We start from the raw sequence: 19137 nt of genomic DNA, 5'->3' as shown, positions 1-19137 counted from the left end.
ATTTCCCTGGTGCCATTTACGCTCTCAGCAACGACCCACGCACCGTAGAATTCGAACGGAGTAGAAGAGAACCTCCGGACGACCACCTGTCAGAATTCAACCTGTACTCACTCCAAAGACTCACAGCACAACTCGGTGGTCAGCCAAAGATCTGGAGAACGGAGTCAACGGAGTACTGCGATTGGGTGGGTTTGAATTGTAATAGTTCTTGGCTCTGATAAACGCGCTTGTTGGTACATACGTCCAAATGGGACCTCGAAAATTCCATCCGTCTCACTTCGCGCCGCGACTCTTTTGACTTTTATTCATTCACAAATATATTTAATTAAATGTTCATGTTACATATCTGTAAACAATAAAATAAATAGTTTAATCACGTGTTTATGTTCACCACTATCAAAAGTGTGCTACAGTTGTTTATATTCCCCCAGTCTGCGATAATACTGACTATTCCATGCATATCGGTTAAGAACCAATCTGATTGGTATGTAACGTGGGCTTTTCGCCACAGCCACAGTAGCTCGGCATCCCCATTGGGTCAAAAAACGGTGTTTTCAACCTAACAAACCATAGTTACAATCATGTAAACAAATTAATTTTTTGACATTAAAAAATTGGTTCATTTGCCAACAATTCTTTCGTAGAAAGTGAATTAAAAATACTGAAGAAAATTGTTTATAATTATTGTGCTTTAGTACTAACTGCATGGAATAGTCTTGCAAAATACAATTCGTTAGGATGAATATTTTTATAATTCAGACTTTTATTAGCAAACTCATTTTGTGTTGCGCTCAGGAAATACCACTCGTGGCTGCGCAACTCGTGATATTTCCATCGCAATACAAAATTCGTTTAGCTAATAAATCGTCTGAATTATCACAAATATTCATCCTACTCATGGTATTACTATTGACTATATACTATTCTTTTTGATACGCTGAGGGCTGCATATTTATTGTATGATTCTCAATTAGTTATTTTAGGTGACTTTAACATTCCTGAATTTCTATTTTAACATTCCTGAATTTGTACTTCAATAAACTGTGTTTGTTCCCTCTACATCTTTAAAATTCGTTAATAATTTCTTAAGTTTTTATGACCTGAACAGTGCAACGTTGTTCTAGATGAAAATGGTAAGTTATTAGTAGAGCTGTGCGGTCGAAATTTATTTACCCCCACTATCGGCCCACAGTGCCGATCGCTACAGCCTTGCCTTGCTCGCTTCTCGCTTTCCAGTTGTGGATTATTTTTGATAATTCACACAAATAGTTTTATTGTCAACGAGACGGACACCTGGACATTATTAAAATTATTATTACTCTTATTTCGTGAATATGGATTTTAAAATCATCAACTGACATGCCGTTAACATTATTTTTCGTGGAATTTTCTTCGCGATACGTAACGTCGGCTGCAAGCCTCTGGCCTGCCGGAGTAGGGGTCAATTCGCAGCGTTTAAATTTCGACCGCATAGCTCTAGTTATTAGATTTAGTATTAGTCAACCAAGATCTACTCTGCTCTAGATCTATAGAACTATTCTTGCATGAAGACCACCAAAAAATTTCCAGCAGTGGCATCTTCAGAACTTAACTTTAGGAAGTGAAATTTTATATCACTTTACGAATCACTTATCTCAGTAGATTGGTCTTTTCTTAAATCCTATTCGAATGTGGACAGTGCTGTTACTAGTTTTTATTCCGCGTTAAATGACATCTTTCAGTTGCATGTACCAACAAAGAAAGAACCGTGCGGCAATTATCCCTGCTGGTTAAATTCTAATATTATTAAAAAATTAAAACCCAAAAATACAGCTTGGACACTTTATAAACAAACAAAATCATCTCATGACTATGAAATGTTCAAAATTTTGAGGAGTGAAATTAAATCACAAATTAAAATTGCAAACGCTTCTTATTTACACGAGATAAATTTTAATTTAAAATCGAATCCTCTGACAAACTCTGGTCATTTCTTATATATAAAAGATTCACACTCTATGTATTCCGGTCAACCTGTCATCACAACAAGGTATTGTTGATTGTTTTGCGAATTATTTCTCACAGACCTTTATTAAACATAGATTGTTATTATTACAGCATAAATAAAAACATACTTATTATTGTTAGTGAAAAAGCCATTTTTAATTCTATAAAAAAGCTAAAACCCTCCTTATTAATTGGTCCAGCTCCAGACCAAATTCCAGCATTGGTTATAAAGGACTGTTCAAATATTTTCGTTAAACCTGTATCAATAATTTTTTTCTGTGTATTTCCTCAGGACTGGAAAATCTCGAGGGTTTGTCCTGTTTACAAAAAGGGGGATAAATCAGACATTTCGGGTTATAGGCCTGTGTCAATCCTCTAATTCCTCTGCAATTTTGCAAAGATTTTTGAAAATGTTATTTACTCCAGCTTTTCAGTTCATATTTCACAAAATTTAATTATAATATTGATATATTATTTAATTATAATATTGCACACACCGAGTTATTAAACAAAAATTTTAATTTTTAATTTACTTGGTATTTTTTTGTTTATTTCTTTCTGTTTTTCTTTTTCTTATTACCCTTGCCCTTAATTTAGGTTTTACCTGTTGGGCATTAACTTAATTAATAATAACATTATTATTATTATTATTATTAATATTAATATTATTATTAATTATATCACCAAGCAAATAACAATAATTTTAATTTGTTACAAAAATAAAAACCATATGATTTGATGACAAAATGTTACCCAAAAATCACTTCAAAACTTTTCAAAACTCCAAATATTATAAAACTTGGATGTAGGAACCTGTTAGAATTTATAATTGTTTCACCAAAATTGAAAAATGCAATCACAAAATTATATTAATTTCTAAACATAATTTAATAAATTCTTAAAAAAATAGAGTGAACATTTTATTCGATAGTTTTCTTGAAATAATTTTAATAAATACATTGTTCATTGACGAAATGTCACAAATAATGTGCGATGGACAGACAACAAAAACGTCCTCATGGTTTTTGTCGTCGTCCAATACCGGGCTGACCTAATTTGAGAACGATTTTTGTTAACAAATGTTGTTTAATTTTTAACAAAAACTGTGCAGTTTTGTTGAAATTATATATTTTTTGATGATGCAAAGTTCCAATTTATTCTACAAGGTTGTTTTGAGTTTTGTTGTCAAATGCTTGAACTGTAATTACGTTATTATTATACAGTGAACTTAAATATTTATTACTCGGTGATGTTCGGTACATATCTACCCACGTTGTGCTGTTGTTGTAACGTTACACCATTATTCGCCTCAAAATCTGAATACATATTCATAAATCTTCCAAGATAATCCCTTCTTTTAACAGAATTCGCACTTTTCTTAGAACAAGAACAAACCACCTTATCTTTAACCATCGCCAGAATTATAGATACTCCTAACATAATAATTCCTCCGGTAATCAGTACATATTTCGCAAAATCAAATACTTTCAATTTACTAAAATTATTTTTCACTTCTTCAATAATGTTCATAGGAACTTCTGCTCCCTAAAATTCTTTCACGTCATCAAAGCAGCAAAGATTTTTACAGTAATTGCATACATTTTCAATCCACATAAATGGGAAATAACCTTCACTGACATTTTTTAATACACTTACATCCTCATAATGTTTCAAAAAAATATTCATTTGGATTCTGATTTTTACTTTCAAAGCCAAACCAGTTTTCTGCAAAATAAAATAAAACAAACTAATTAATTAATTAAAAATTATATAATTGTCTCACTGGCTCCATGAAAATAAAAGTTCCATGCCTATCTCTGTTAGGTTTGAGACCTTGGCTAAATTCTAGCAAGGACTTTTCAGCACCGAGAAAATGAGGTTGAGATATCACTATTGGTGATCCGGTACATCGACTCACTTCCATTGTTCCTTTTGGAGGGCAATTAGGTAGTAACCTATCGTCATCATCTTCTTCGTATGATCGAATTTCACAAAAACAATTTTCTCTACTTTGAAATAAATTAACAGTTTTAAAAATATACGTTTTCAATCCAAAATAATGCAGTTCTTCTTGAAATTTAGCCGAAAAATATCGACAAAAATCAGGTACAAAGAAATTGATCTTTTGTGGTACTTCTGGTAAATTTGGATTAATAGTGAGGTCAGTACCTCGAATTTCGTTACATGTGCTACTTTTCCACTGTGTCAGTAAATTATTCTCCTTAAAAGAAAGTACTTTACCTTTAACAGTATCTTTTAGACCACGGCCGATTTCAAATGGACCCTCATTAGTATTATTCATCTACAGAAAAAATAAAGATATGTTAATAATAATATTACAGGTATCAACAATGCTCACGTGATGGAATAAAGAAAGTAAAAAACCTTTTCCGTCATTAGTGGGTCGAATTGTATGTGGTGGTGTAGATCGTAAACCTTCACAAATCATATCTACAACACATTTTTTTTGTTTTGTTTTGAAGCATGAAGAATATTGCTAATCTTACCAACTTCTTCTGAATCGCACATTATTTCCAAACCATCGAACAAAATTTTGCGTACTGAATTTGTAATAAAAACATCTTTAATATTTGGAAAAAGAAGTGGCAAAGAATCATTTAACATAGGCAGAGCCATTGGAGAAATGTTATTAATTTTGAAGGCCATGCTCTAATAAAATATGACATTTTTAGTCTTTACCACTTAATCGTTAGAAAAGCCTACTTACAACTATAGCAAAATGTAATATAGTAATAATGTCATCTTCAGATCTGCATCCAGATTCGTCTTTGTTGAAGTAGTAATTTTTTTTTTGGGTGTACCTAATACTGTCATTTTCATCGTTAATGCCAAGTACTTCCCTTTCCCTAAATTCACTAAAAACATGACAAGTTATCATTTTCTGTGAAAGCGATTCAGAAAAAACTGAGATGGACGCCAACATGGCCCTGTAGAGTAAGCTGCAATGGAGTCATTATCTATTGAACCCACTGTTCAGAATTTGTTAATAATCTCTTCAGTGTTGATTTTTTCTTGAATATAAATACCACAACTGTTTGTATGTAAAATTTTGAAATTTTTTAAATCTTAATTTTTTAATTACAATTATAGAATAGTGCCTTAGGTACTGTAGCAATAGACTGTAACTATTTCTGTAATTTTTAATGGTGAATTAACGTACGACGTAACCGACTCTACGGCAGTCAGATGTCGCTAACCGGCTCATTAATTGCGTGATTAACTTAATATCAATTATATTAGTCTGAAATCAAAATAAAAGTATAAAACATCAAGCAAACTCGTATCTTCAAGCTGAATAGTTACAGTATTAAAAATAAAATCTTTAAATATGTTTATCAGCTAATACTCTTTATGTTCTGTGCAAAGTCTGAGCTTACCATCAGCTGTCGGAAAATTGACCATGTCAGTTATAATTATCTAGTTATTACCGCCAAAAAATCGATGACGTCATCTCTCAAAATTTTGAAATACCTACATTACTGTTGCTATTAGTATTACGCTGTACCTATTGAAACTGATATACTTGTCCTTACAAAAATGTCAATGAAATAATCACAAAATTTTGAAAAGAAGAACTCGTTTGTAAGACTTTACATTTGGTTTAACATTACATACATATCTTTATATTAACTTATAAGAATTCTCATAAAAAATAAAATTCTCAAGTCAAATTTTATCATTTAAAAAAAAAAAACTGTATATATGTTTTATTGTAGTTACTTCAGTGGCGACGCAAGTTCTGTCGACTTTTCGACCAATTTTTTACTTTTTATGTTATTCTTCTATTTTTATGATAATGTACAGATTTATTTATCAGTTTACTGTTCCAAAATGTTTTAAAAATGTTCTCTATAAGATATAATTATGAGATCCATCATTGATTCGGAAATGATTAAAATTTGGGAACATTTCTATCTTCACGGATTCTAAAACTAAATAACACTCTATAACTATATGCATTGATGAGTTTGTTGACAAAATGAAATAATGTTCTAAATTCTAGAATTACAACGTACTGGTCTTCAATTATTCTCTAAGCTTGTCCCAATCCCAATATTCGCGTGACAGTCGATCATTAATCCACGTATCAGCTTACCTTTACCGGGTCATAAGGTATCAACATCTGTTCTTTCTAAGTACTACACATAAACAAAAGTTTCTCAGAAATACTCGTAAATATACGGCCCTATTTCTCTCAAAATCGGTTTAGACCCCATTTGTACATCATTGGCATTGGTTACGTTAAAAAAATATACTTTAAGCTTAAATGGAAATGGAATATTTTTCCATGCTTCATAAGCTTTGCCACCTTCTTCTAGTGCAATAGCTTTTGAAATTAAATAACCTTCCAATTTTGGAAAAACATAACTCGAACAAAATAGTCCTAAAGCTAGGGCACAAAAACCTGAAAAAGCTGTGAAGGTAGGTAAGTTCAAATGCATTCTTATTAAGTTATGAATGGCGGTAATAACTTTAGGGGTCTAATGATTAGATAGATAATTCTCAATTTGATTAATTGCAGATAAAAAAGCGATTTATAAATCTGGATTTTATCATGTGCGTTTTTGTGACTATAAAGATTATTATTAATGTACCAGAATGATAAATTAATAAAAATTACACCCAATAGTTTGATAAGCAGTGTAGTTGCTCAAATTATATATATATACAGGCTGTCCCACGTAACACTTTCGGGCGCAGTAACTCAGGTATTTTTGAACGGATAGTTATGAAATTTGAAATGTGGATATTTTGATAGCAGAAGATTAATATGAACCGGTGAGAATAATCATTATATTGAAAAAGTAAAATTTTTAATGCTTTAATAAATACTGTATGCAAAAATTCATCTCCGAAATACGTCTGGTTAGACAAAAACCGATAAATTATTGCGCAAATAATTCCAAAAAGTATTAAAGGATAAGTAGTTTTAAACAAAAAACTGCTATCGTCGCATTTTGGACACCCTTGCGGGAATTTGATACCTGTTTGCAAAGCGTTATTTTTTGAATTTTAAGAAAATACTAATTTTCAGTTGTTCCGCTACAACCTTTTTGAAGGTGCAAAATTGCTTTAGGTTCAGGAATTCATTCTAACTTGAATGGAAATAATTTTGCTAGGTGTATTTAACACCTTGTTTTTTTCACTCGTTTTAGGTCTTGTACACTTCTCGTATCTTCAAATAAGTTTGTTATTCTCTGTACTTTGAATTTGGTAAATACGTCACCGAGATACCGTTCGACAAGAATCCTGATTGTTTCATCTAGGTCTGTACGGCATTCTCCGTAGCTTAAAATGATTTATGTTTTAATAATAATTAAAGAAAAGCGAACTATTTTCAATAATTTGTCATATTTTAACAAAAATGTCAGGGGTGTACAAAATTGAACTCGGCGACGCAGGCAATTGTTTTGCACCGACAGCACTATTCAATTAAAAAAAAAACAAATTAATTATATAATTTTTACGTTTTTATTAACGTAATTCGTTTGAACAAAAACAGTGATTAGTTAATTTTTCGCACACAGGCGTTATTTTAGTTGCTTAAAGTTATAACGTAATTTTGCATAATTTGTAACAACAGGAAACTGTGTTAAAAATCGTTTTTTGTACGATAAAATAGTTTTTTGTTATCAGCCTAATCTTTACCTATTATATTACACCTGTGTTGAATTTCATAACAATCCCTTTAAAAATACCCGAGTTATTGCTCGCGAAAGTGTTACGTGGGACACCCGGTATATATTTGGTCTATCTATATCCTAAGATATTCAATATTCAATATTCAAATCGTGGATTACTACTGATATGTTGTTTTTGAAATAATCATTACTGAACTGCGTTATGAAACTATATTAACCTTCGATAATACTGTTTATGCAATAAAGATAAATGAGAAGATATTTTCGTGAAATGATACTATTATTTATAATGTTCTACATTATTAAATCTCATACTAAAACGTCCAATATATTGACGTTAACTTAAAATTTAAATTTAATTCCATTTTTCAAAGGCTCTCTTTCAATATTTCTGACCTTAAAATAATTTTTATTGTAGACATATTCATTTCAAGTGCTAAGCTTTTATTATTATCTAACTGGTCGAACGCAATCTGAAGCTAATTTCGGCAACATAAGTGCTGCAGTGGACTACAGACTCATCATATTTTGTATATTCTAGATAGGATTTATTCGGCAAACTTTTGAGCTGGTCATCAGTTTTTTGGAGAAGATAACCAAATATATTTTGACTAAAAATTTATTATGCTCTTTATAACCTTAAAACATCTGCAAGATTTCAAAACATTCGGTTCTGTAGTTCCTGATTAAATCAATAAAATACATTTACGCAAATCTTTTTGGGTCACCCTGTAAATGCAAACCCAAAAAAATATGAATGGAATGATAAATCACAAAAAGAGGCTCATCATATTTTGTACATTTTAGATAGGATTTATTCAGCAAAATTTTGGGGTGACGTCATCAATTTTTTAGGAGGGATGAGCAAATACATTTTGATCAAACACTTACCATGCTTATGATGACTTTAAAACATTTTCAAGATTTCAAAGCATTCGGTTTTGTAGTTCCTGAGTAAATCAGTAAAATAAATTTACGCATTCATTAATTTTTTTGAGTCACTCTGTATATGCAAATCCAAAAAATATGAATGGAGTGATATATCACAAGTACAGACTCATCATATTTTGTACATTTTAGATAGGATTTATTCGGCAAACTTTTGAGCTGACATCATCAAGTTTTTGGAGGGGATAACGAAATATATTTTGACTAAAGATTTATGATGCTCTTTATAGTCTTAAAACATCTGCAACATTTCAAAACATTCGGATTAGCAGATTCAAAATTAAATTGCAAAGTGTTGTTTTATAATTTTGATTTTTTTTCCAAAATCTGGACGTTTCGGGTAAAATCAATTCGGAGTCGTAAATTACATGTGTAGGACTATGTTATTTTATACAATTTAAAACCCATTTACTATGTACAATTTTGAAGTGACGTCATCGCATTAGTGGTGGGGATGATTAGACAAATTTTGGTTAGCGTTTTACCATGTACATGATATTCCTAATATAAGTACAAAAATTTCACAACAATCGGTCCAGTACTTTCGGAGATTATCTGTCTAATCAAAATCCGGGACGGCAGACAGACGGACAGACGGACAGACGGATAGACGGACAGACGGACAGACAGACAGACAGACGGAAATGAGGACCTATTTCTTCGTCTTCTAGGGGTCATGAAAGATCGAGAAAACGTAAAAGTAGAGAGTCGGCCGACGGACTCGATTACAATACTTCCTTTGCTTACGCTCGGGAAGTAAAAACTTGGCTGCCGCCTGTACTGTTGATCTACCACGCTCTACCCCCTGATAATTGCGGGGCTATCGCTCCCCCAGATCTTCACCAAAGTTTTGTCTTTTCGACCGCCCCCCGTTACCCGATCCAGTGGCGGCTGGTGGGTCAAAATTTCGGGTCGGCCAAATATTTTGAGTCTACACCTTGGTGTTATATATTTTCGTAATGTATGGCTGCTACTCATTAACCACTGACATTTTACGTGCCAGGATGTACAAAACATCTCAAATGTTTCGACCTGTTAAAATAATTTTTTATAGGAAATTGACAATGTCAGTTTGATTCCAAATACTATTAATCCTTAATTCTACTTGTTCTGCTTTATCATTAATTGAGAACCACCGAAAACATTATTTTTACTGAGCTCCGCGTCGACCGGCGGCTATACGGCTTGCCGACCCCGGACATCCACAATTAAATAATAATAATTAAATAATGACATGCAGTTAAAAAATATAAAAAAAGTAATAATAAAAGTACCAACTGTTAACTATCTTCATTTACATTTATTTTTTTTTAATGTATATGACAAATTGTCAAATAAATTAATTGAATAATTGAAAAATTAAAATGATTTAAAACTTTAAATTCGTTTCTGAAATATCTGAAAACGCTTAGATGCTAAAAATACAGAAAAAGCGCATTTATGTTGTAGCTAAGTTATGTACGAAAAATAAAATTTTAGATAATTTAATGTAATTTTTTTCGTTTATTATTCATACACAGAAAAATGTATTAAATCGACAATTATTATTAAAAAAAAATAGTATGCACTGAAGAACATCGAAGCCGTTATTGTTTTGTAATTTGGTTAGCTATCTTAAATATTAAGCGTTTTAAAAACTAAATTCGCGTTGCTGGGTACGGCGAAGGAGGATTTCGCCGGACCTGGCACAACATACGTTCCGCCAGGTCTTTGTCTACTACAGTGTACTAGACAAAGAGAACGATGAAACCGTAAGCTGCTACGAAGTCGAAACATCGAGTATAATGCATTCCTGGGTACGGCTTGCCGAAATCTCGCCGGCAAAGCGTGTTTATCAGCATTTAAAATTAGCAACAAATGCTTTATTTTGTACCTACAATATAATAAAATATGTTTTTAATATATATGATCTATCCTAACGTACATTCAAACTTTATTTCTTTTTTTATTTTCTAATTTCAACGCTTACTAAGTATTTTAAAATGACTGGTACGGCGTGGCCGACCCTGCCGGTCCTGACCAGCCGCCCCTGACCCGATCTCTTTTGCGCAAAACTCGGACGAAAAGTGGGGAAATGCCCGATTCGGCGGCCCAATCACGTTACCCCTGCTCGCAATACGATTTCCGTTCACTGCGGCCTATCACTCTCCCCTCTCTCTCAGCCTTATAGGCAACCCCTTATTCTCAAGTTGTAACAGTATGTTCAGTGTAAAGTAAGCTCATTTGACATACACCTGTTAAAACTTTTATGACTTAAGCGGCTTAAGCCAAACCACCCTTATAAGTCAAACTGGCTATTATATTACTTAACTCAGTTTACAGCTACATTATGCCAACAATGGACAGTAATAATCTTGCGGTTCGGGTCCACAAAGCTTTTTGTGTACTCGCGAATTTACACAACTGGAAGTAACCACATCCAATACTTGGGGTTCCTAGAACTTTTGCCCCGTTTACGTTAAAATTTCCATCATTCCCGGATGTCTTCACTTTGTGTTAATTTGACATAATCTACACTCCAATATAATTTCAGAAATAAATCTTTTTTCATTTCTTTAACCACCTTCACTTCTTTCATCAAGCAAGAAAAGAATTTGCAATGAGGGAAAGTCGAAATTTGGTCTAATAAAGAATCATTTTCCTCATATAAGCAATGAAATCATTATTTTGGTGGTAAAAACCACTAGTCAAAATTACAGCGAAATTTTTTTTACTGGCTGATTACAAAAAATGCGTGGTTACTGTGGCAATATGAAAGTTTGAATTTTCATGCCAAGTACCGCTCGTTGTACTGTGAATCTCTGATAATTTTTACTTCCCGAGCGTAAGCAAAGGAAGTATTGTAATCGAGTCCGTCGGCCGACTCTCCACTTTTACGTTTTCTCGATCTTTCATGACCCCTAGAAGACGAAGAAATAGGTATCCCATTTCCGTCTATCTGTCCGTCTGTCCGTCTGTCCGTCTGTCTGTCCGTCTGTCCGTCTGTCTGCCGTCCCGGATTTTTATTAGACAGATAATCTCCGAAAGTACTGGACCGATTGTTGTGAAATTTTGTAAATACTTATATTAGGAATATCATGTAGATAGTAAAACGCTAACCAAAAATTTGTCTACACCACTAATGTGATGACGTCACTTCAAAATTGTACATAGTAAATGGGTTTTAAATTGTATAAAATAATATAGTCCTCAACATGTAGTTTACGACTCCGAATTGAGTTTTTACCCGAAACGTCCAGATTTTTGGAAAAAAAATCAAAATTGTAAAACAACATTTTGCAATTTAATTTTGAATCTGCTAACCCGAATGTTTTGAAATGTTGCAGATGTTTTAAGGCTCTAAAGAGCATCATAAATCTTTAGTCAAAATATATTTGGTTATCCCCTCCAAAAACTTGATGACGTCAGCTCAAAAGTTTGCCCAATAAATCCTATCTAAAATGTACAAAATATGATGAGTCTGTGCTTGTGATATATCACTCCATTCATATTTTTTGGATTTGCATATACAGGGTGACTCAAAAAAATTAATGAATACGTAAATTTAATTTACTGATTTACTCAGGAACTACAAAACCGAATACTTTGAAATCTTGCAGATGTTTTAAGGTTATAAAGAGCATAATAGATGTTTAGTCAAAATATATTTGCTTATCCCCTCCAAAAAATTGATGACGTCAGCTCGAAAGTTTGCCGAATAAATCCTATCTAAACTGTAAAAATATGATGAGTCTGTACTTGTGATTTATCACTCCATTCATATTTTTTGCATTTGCATATACAGGGTGACAAAAAAATTAATGAATGCGTAAATTTATTTTACTGATTTACCCAGGAACTACAAAACCGAATGCTTTGAAATCTTGAAGATGTTTTAAAATTATCATAAGCATGGTAAATTTTTGATCAAAATGTATTTGGTCGTACCCCCTAAAAACTTTATGACGTCACCACAAAATTTTGCTGAATAAATCCTATCTAAAATGTACAAAATATGGTGAGTCTCTTCTTGTGATTTATCATTCCATTCAAATTTTTTCGATTTGCATGTACAGAGTGACTCAAAAAATTAATGAATGCGTGAATTTATTTTATTGAGTTAATCAGGAACTACAAAACCGAATGCTTTGAAATCTTGCAGATATTTTAAGGTTATAAAGAGCATAATAAATGTTTAGTCAAAATACATTTGCTTATCCCCTCCACAGACCATTAAACAAATAGGAAGACAGTTCATTGCCATTTAATCGTATAGTCTAGGAAGCGACACTAGCGCTGCGCGAGCGGCTGGAGCAAACACTCATTCGCTTATACTCGTGTAAATTTCGTAATAGATCGTGTTTACTGTCAACAAATATCTCCTTTAACGTCATTCAAATTCAAACGCCAAATTATAATTTTTTCAAAAGGTTTTCAGTAGTAAGTTTGGTGGCTATTATATCTGCTATTTTTAAGTCATATTAATATAGTTTTACTTGCTTCAGATACAACGGAAATGAAAATTATTAATAAATATCGATGCAAAGTTCCAAATTGTCCGTCAGTATACGCAACAGGAATCAACAAGAACAAAAATAAACATTTTTTTATTTTTCCTAAATCTCCAGTTCAAAAACAAAAGTGGATAGATACCATTAATGCCTCCTGCACAGAAAAAATTGTTGTTAATTGTAAAAAAGCTTACATTTGTGAAGATCATTTCAGTAAAAATTACTTTACGAGTACCGCACAAACGAACCTTCATAAATACGCAATTCCCACTATTTTTAAGGACAGTAGTCAAGCTGTAATTAATACTAATGGTGATGGGTATTCCAGTAAAAGTGAACAAAAAAATTATAAAATTTTTATTTTTTTAGTCGGAACTATTCCGGAATCTGAGTATGATGGTAGCGTAAATTCACAAAGACGCAAACGCCATTGTGATATTCTCACGACAATATCACATACTCCGAAAAAAAGAAAATATTCACCCAGTGTTTTGAAAAAGGTAGGATGCAAAAGAGTGGACGACTTAACTCCTAGAGAGCAAACTTTATTTAGAATAACAAAACGCCAGAAACAGGCAATAAACAGATTAAATTTAAAATTATGTAAATCAAAAAAAAACTTGGATCTTCTAAAACGTGCTCCCCAAAATCATCTAATTAACATTTTACAAGAAAATTGCAATTCTGTAAGTGCAAGCTTCATAAAATCCCAATTTGATAACATGAAAAAAAAAATTCCTAGATGGTCAACTGAAAATAAAATATTTGCCTTGGCTATGTACAAAAGAGGTCCAAAATGTTATCGCTTTTTAAAACATTTTTTCAGACTTCCGTCAAAAACAACTTTGTACAAATTTTTGAAAAATATACCTTTTGAATGTGGCGTGAATGACGAACTATTTGATAAGTTAAAAATGAGAATTGGGAAACTGAAACCAAGAGATCGATTATGCAAGCTTATGTTTGATGAAGTGTCTTTATCTACAAATTTAACCTATTCGAGATCTACTGACAAAATTATTGGTTTTGAGGATTTGGGATCTTTAGGACGAAATAAAAATTATGCTAACCATGCGTTAGTATTTATGATACAAGGTATTAGTTCCGGATGGAAACAACCAATAGCGTACTATTTTGTTAAGGACTCTATTAAAAGTATAAAATTAAAACTAATAATTAAAGAAATTATTAGCAAACTTAATATGGCCGGCGCAAAAGTCATATGCACCGTTTGTGATCAGGCCAGTTCGAATGTAAAGGCTCTACGTTTGTTAAAAGAAGAATCAAATGTAGAGTATAAGGAACCATACTTTAAGGTAAATTCAAAAAAAATTGTATGTTTATATGATAGTCCCCATTTATTGAAATCATTAAGAAATGCTCTCCTTAAATATACGATTTATTATGATGAAACCAAGAAAGCTAAATTTATGTATTTGAGACAAGCTTATCAATTTGATAGTACTCGAAGATTTCAAACTTTGCATAAAATCCGAGAACCCTTTCTTTACGTGAACAGATATAGATTATTAAAGATGAAAGTGTCAATTGCAGCAAAAACACTTAGTGCCAGTATGGCAGCTGCACTTGAAACTCTAATAGATTCAAAAGAAAATATTCCTTCAGAAGCAATCGAAACGGCTTTCTTTGTAAAAGACGCAAATGATTTATTCGACAGTTTCAACTCCACTGGTATTAATATGCGTAACAACCACTGCAATCCAAAGCTAAGATGTGCTTTAACAAAGAAATCTGGTCATTTTGATTTTTGGAATAAAATGGAAAAAAAAATCGAAAGTTGGAAATTTTATGACGAAGTACGTGGTCAATTCAAAACAACTATGCCCTTTAAAGAAGGTTGGTTAAATAACATTCGTGGAATTAGACTTCTTTGGCAGATGTGTGAAAAAAATGAATTCAAATTTTTGCGAACAAGAATGTTGAATCAGGATCCTCTAGAAAATTTATTTTCAGTGATACGACAATACGGTTCAGGAAATAGTAATCCATCGTGTTTTCAATTTATATCGGCGTTAAAAACAAGTAATATTTTGAATAATTTGATAGCATATCAAGCATATGGTAAGAATTGTGAAGAAGATGTAGGAAAACTTCTCGATAATCTTAGAATATTTTTATCCTCGTCATCAAAACCAACAAATTTTCAGTTTACAGAAAATATCAATGAGTTGGTAAATTTAGAAAATTCTAGCTCAACTAATAGAGCTGCATTTAAAGATTTATATGATCTTCAGGCTATTACATATGTTTGTGGCTTTTTAATAAAAAAATTAAAAGCTATCACATGTAAAGACTGTAAAAATTGTATAATTGCACAAAAAACCGAAGAACATCATATTTTCACTCTTTACAAAAAACAGGATCAAAAATTAAGGTTGAAATATGCTACAAAAGAATTTGTAACATGCTTAGCTGAGATTTACGATACCATAGTCTTCTTTTTAGATAATTTTGGAGAAGTTCCAAATATTGCAAGAAATTTAAAAGAACATATAACAGCAACAATTAGCTTTACTTGGATTAACTGTGACATTCATATTGCTGATTTAAGAACGGAAATTATTAATTTGGCAGTGCGTCTAATAATAAATAAAAAATTGACCAATCTGCAAAAACAATTTGAAGTACATAATCGTAGAAGAATTAATAATTCAAATAGGTTTTAAAATTAACACCTACCCGTAGTTTCAAGAGTTTTTTTAAGCAGTTTGTAATTAAATTATTTTTTTTAGGTATTTCGAAATGAAATTGTTTTTCTTTGAGAGTTGTTTTGTAATTTTGTCATTGTTATCAAATATATGTTTTTCATTACTGAATTTAGTTTCATTTTTATAGAATTAAAATTGTAATTAAAAATAAAATTACTACTATAGTAATTATAATCTAGTAATCAGTGGATTTAATTCATGCAGGAGCTCGAGCAGCGCTGTAATCGCCACATTAAATCGTAGTGGTTTTTGAACGTCTTTCTATTTGCTTAATGGTCTGTGATCCCCTCCAAAAAATCGATGACGTCAGCTCGAAAGTTTGCCGAATAAATCCTATCTAAACTGTACAAAATATGATGAGTCTGTACTTGTGATTTTTCACTCCATTGATATTTTTTGGATTTGCATATACAGGGTGACTCAAAAAAATTAATGAATGCGTAAATTTATTTTATTGATTTAATCAGGAACTACAAAACCGAATGCTGTGAAATCTTGCAGATGTTTTAAGGTTATAAAGAGCATACTAAATGTTTAGTCAAAATATATTTGCTTATGCCCTCCAAAAACTTGATGACGTCAGCTGAAAAGTCTGCCGAATAAATCATATCTAAAATGTACAAAATATGATGAGTCTGTACTTGTGATCTATCACTCCATTCATATTTTTTGGATTTTCATATACAGGGTGACTCAAAAAAATGAATGAATGTATAAATTTATTTTATTGATTTACTCAGGAACTACAAAACCGAATTCTTTGAAATCCACTGCGAAAAAGAAACGTAATAAGCATGCAGTCGTCACGTTTCCGACAGCGAGGGAAGTACTGTCTAAACTCTTTAGATCAATTTTTTAATGGAAGTAAAACATAGAAGCCTGCCGTTGCTATGATAATTCATCAACACAAGTGGTTTGTATTAATTTTCTCGGTGTGTTGTGGTAATTTGTGTGCTCGAACAATGGAATCGGACAGCGATGAAGATCTCTAGTGCACCCCCGAAAAAATTGTCAAGACGGAAAATACGGCTACATTACAGCCATTCCATGATAACGGACAGGACATGTGGATGCAAAATTATTTGTTAATTTTGCATTTCTTACAGTATTATTATTATAATAAATAAAACAAAATATAGAAATATTAGCAGATTTAATAAAGCCTTTTGATATTCGCTTATGGATGACACGTGCTGCTGTTGTGACCAATGAAAAAATTTTGAAAAGTGATAACGGATGGGACACGATATTACCCACCGTGAAAACTTTAGTAAATTTAATTGGAATTTTCTGCGAATTACTGTAAGTATTAACTATGAAATTGACAAATGTGAAATAAACTAAGATTGAACAATTGCTTGGCACAATATTTTTTTTTGATAGCTCGTAGAATGTTATTGTATCGAAGTTTCATAACAACTAGTGTTGATAACGGACAAGACATAACGGATGGTACAAACAAAATCAATTTTTTTTATTCAAACGTAAACTATTTAAAAACACGACAAGTATCAAAATTAGGTACATACATACTTCATTTTGAGTATTGCAACAGATATGCTCTAAAAGTTCTTTCCCAGTTGCGGGAAAAATTGGTATCAGTTCATGAAGTGTTTCAACAATAAAATTAAAATTTGCGTGATATTTGCATACGCACACATTATGAGGCGTTTCAGAAGACAATAACACATGTTGAGGTCTCATGCTGTAGAACTTACTTATATGTATCTTGCAATCTGGATATTCGTCTTTATATAAAACAAATGCTTCTTTTACTGCCATTACCATATGACGTTTTTGAAAGACTTCTCTTTTACCGGAAGATACGTTTTTAACACTTTTCGTGTCTCTTTTTCCGGGCGCCTGTCTGCTGATATCATCACGAAGATAAAAGTCGACGATTTTTTTTTGTTCTTCTTTCGTAAGGGCCCGCGCTGAATTAGTTGCAAATGTAGATGCTTTTGAGGTTGCAGGTTGTATTTGAAAAAGCAGTTGTTTAACTACTGCCTCTCGTTTACGAGGACTCGCGGGCAGCACGCTTTTTACTTTCTTCACAGCTTTTCCCAATGATTGAGGACACTTATATGGAAATACTGCTTCTTTTTTTTGTTTTGCTGTTTCTTTTAGTTTTAATCTGTAGATTCTTTTACGTTCTGCTGCTTTTTGTTTTTTAATTTTATGTAGAGTAGGATTTTTCACAAGAAAACTTCTTTCAACAACCCTTTCTGCGCGTTTTCTTTGGGCATCTTTTTCGCGGTACCACTTTGCTTTTACAGGATCCGCGTTAATACTCTGCCGGTAGCGACGCATTGCTTGCCGTACTTTTTCTTTACGTACTACCTCGACACTCATACCTAGAATAACATTAAATGAAGAAGCGTCATGATAAAATAATAGTTAAGGAAAAATGTTTTTAAAGATCAGAATTATGATAATGGACGGGACAGATTTAAAAAAATCAAATTATTTACTTGTTGTTATTTAATTTTTAAGTGATTAAAACTTTGAGAAGAACTTGTACTTAAATAGAGAAAAGCATTAACAAATTGATTTAAAAGTCGGAGTTTTACTCAAGTTCTCAACTTATCCGCGTTTTTGATAACGGATGGGACATCTATGCATTGAAAGTCTAAAATTAACGTATTTCACCCCAATACTTACCGTTTGTGATAACTATTAACACAAAACTGATTAAACTGAGACACTTTTCAATAACTTATTATAAGGTTATGCAAGTGTCAACATCAAATCAAATCACAGCACATTTAGTTCGGATAAATTATTTAAGATTTAACATTGATACAATGTTTGTCATATTTAAGATATTTTAACGTAATTATTTTTTAAAATATTTCATACTGAATACACGTACAGTAAAATATAAACCTTTAAGCACAATATCCATTACAGATATTCGAATAATCGCAAAGTCAAAATGTAGCCCCAAAATAGTTTCCGTTATGGAATGGCTGATTTAAGATCTATTTTCCAAAATAAATAGTTGAAGTTGGTGGGTGTTGAGTTTTGTTACGAACGCGAAAAAAATTTTGTATGCGACTCGTGAGTAAAGTGGCTTTTTTTACTCGGCGGATTTGCGCACTCGCCTTCAGTTCGTGCGGCAAATTTTCCTTGTCGTAAAAAAATACACTTTACTCACTAGTTGCATAAATAACTATTATTAATTTATTAGTGTCCATGGGGGACTGAGGATCCATGGGCGGGTAACCTTAATTGGGACAAAACTTACACAATTTTTAACCTGATAATTAAAAAGTTCCTGACAAAACTCTATTAAAAAAAGTTGTTGAGTTTGATGAGCTC

At 32.1% G+C, this 19137-nt stretch overlaps 1 protein-coding gene across 1 annotated transcript; it reads right to left on the bottom strand.

The window, feature by feature from the left end:
- Positions 1–3225: 3225 nt before the first annotated feature.
- Positions 3226–6449, bottom strand: LOC135132438 (sensory neuron membrane protein 2-like). Its single transcript, XM_064060570.1, has 7 exons — positions 6178–6449; positions 4715–4862; positions 4494–4656; positions 4346–4437; positions 3770–4288; positions 3586–3711; positions 3226–3531 (listed from the first exon to the last, which is right to left on the bottom strand). The coding sequence occupies exons 1-7, from the start codon at positions 6447–6449 to the stop codon at positions 3226–3228; spliced, it is 1626 nt and encodes a 541-aa protein (XP_063916640.1).
- Positions 6450–19137: the final 12688 nt, after the last annotated feature.

This window comes from Zophobas morio, unplaced genomic scaffold, assembly GCF_036711695.1.
Source record: "Zophobas morio isolate AGI-343-1 ecotype UQ-CSIRO unplaced genomic scaffold, CSIRO_AGI_Zmor_V1 ptg000002l, whole genome shotgun sequence".
Lineage (NCBI taxonomy): Eukaryota > Metazoa > Arthropoda > Insecta > Coleoptera > Tenebrionidae > Zophobas > Zophobas morio.
Note: the sequence above shows the minus strand (reverse complement) of the source record. Positions and strands in the feature narration are given on the sequence as shown.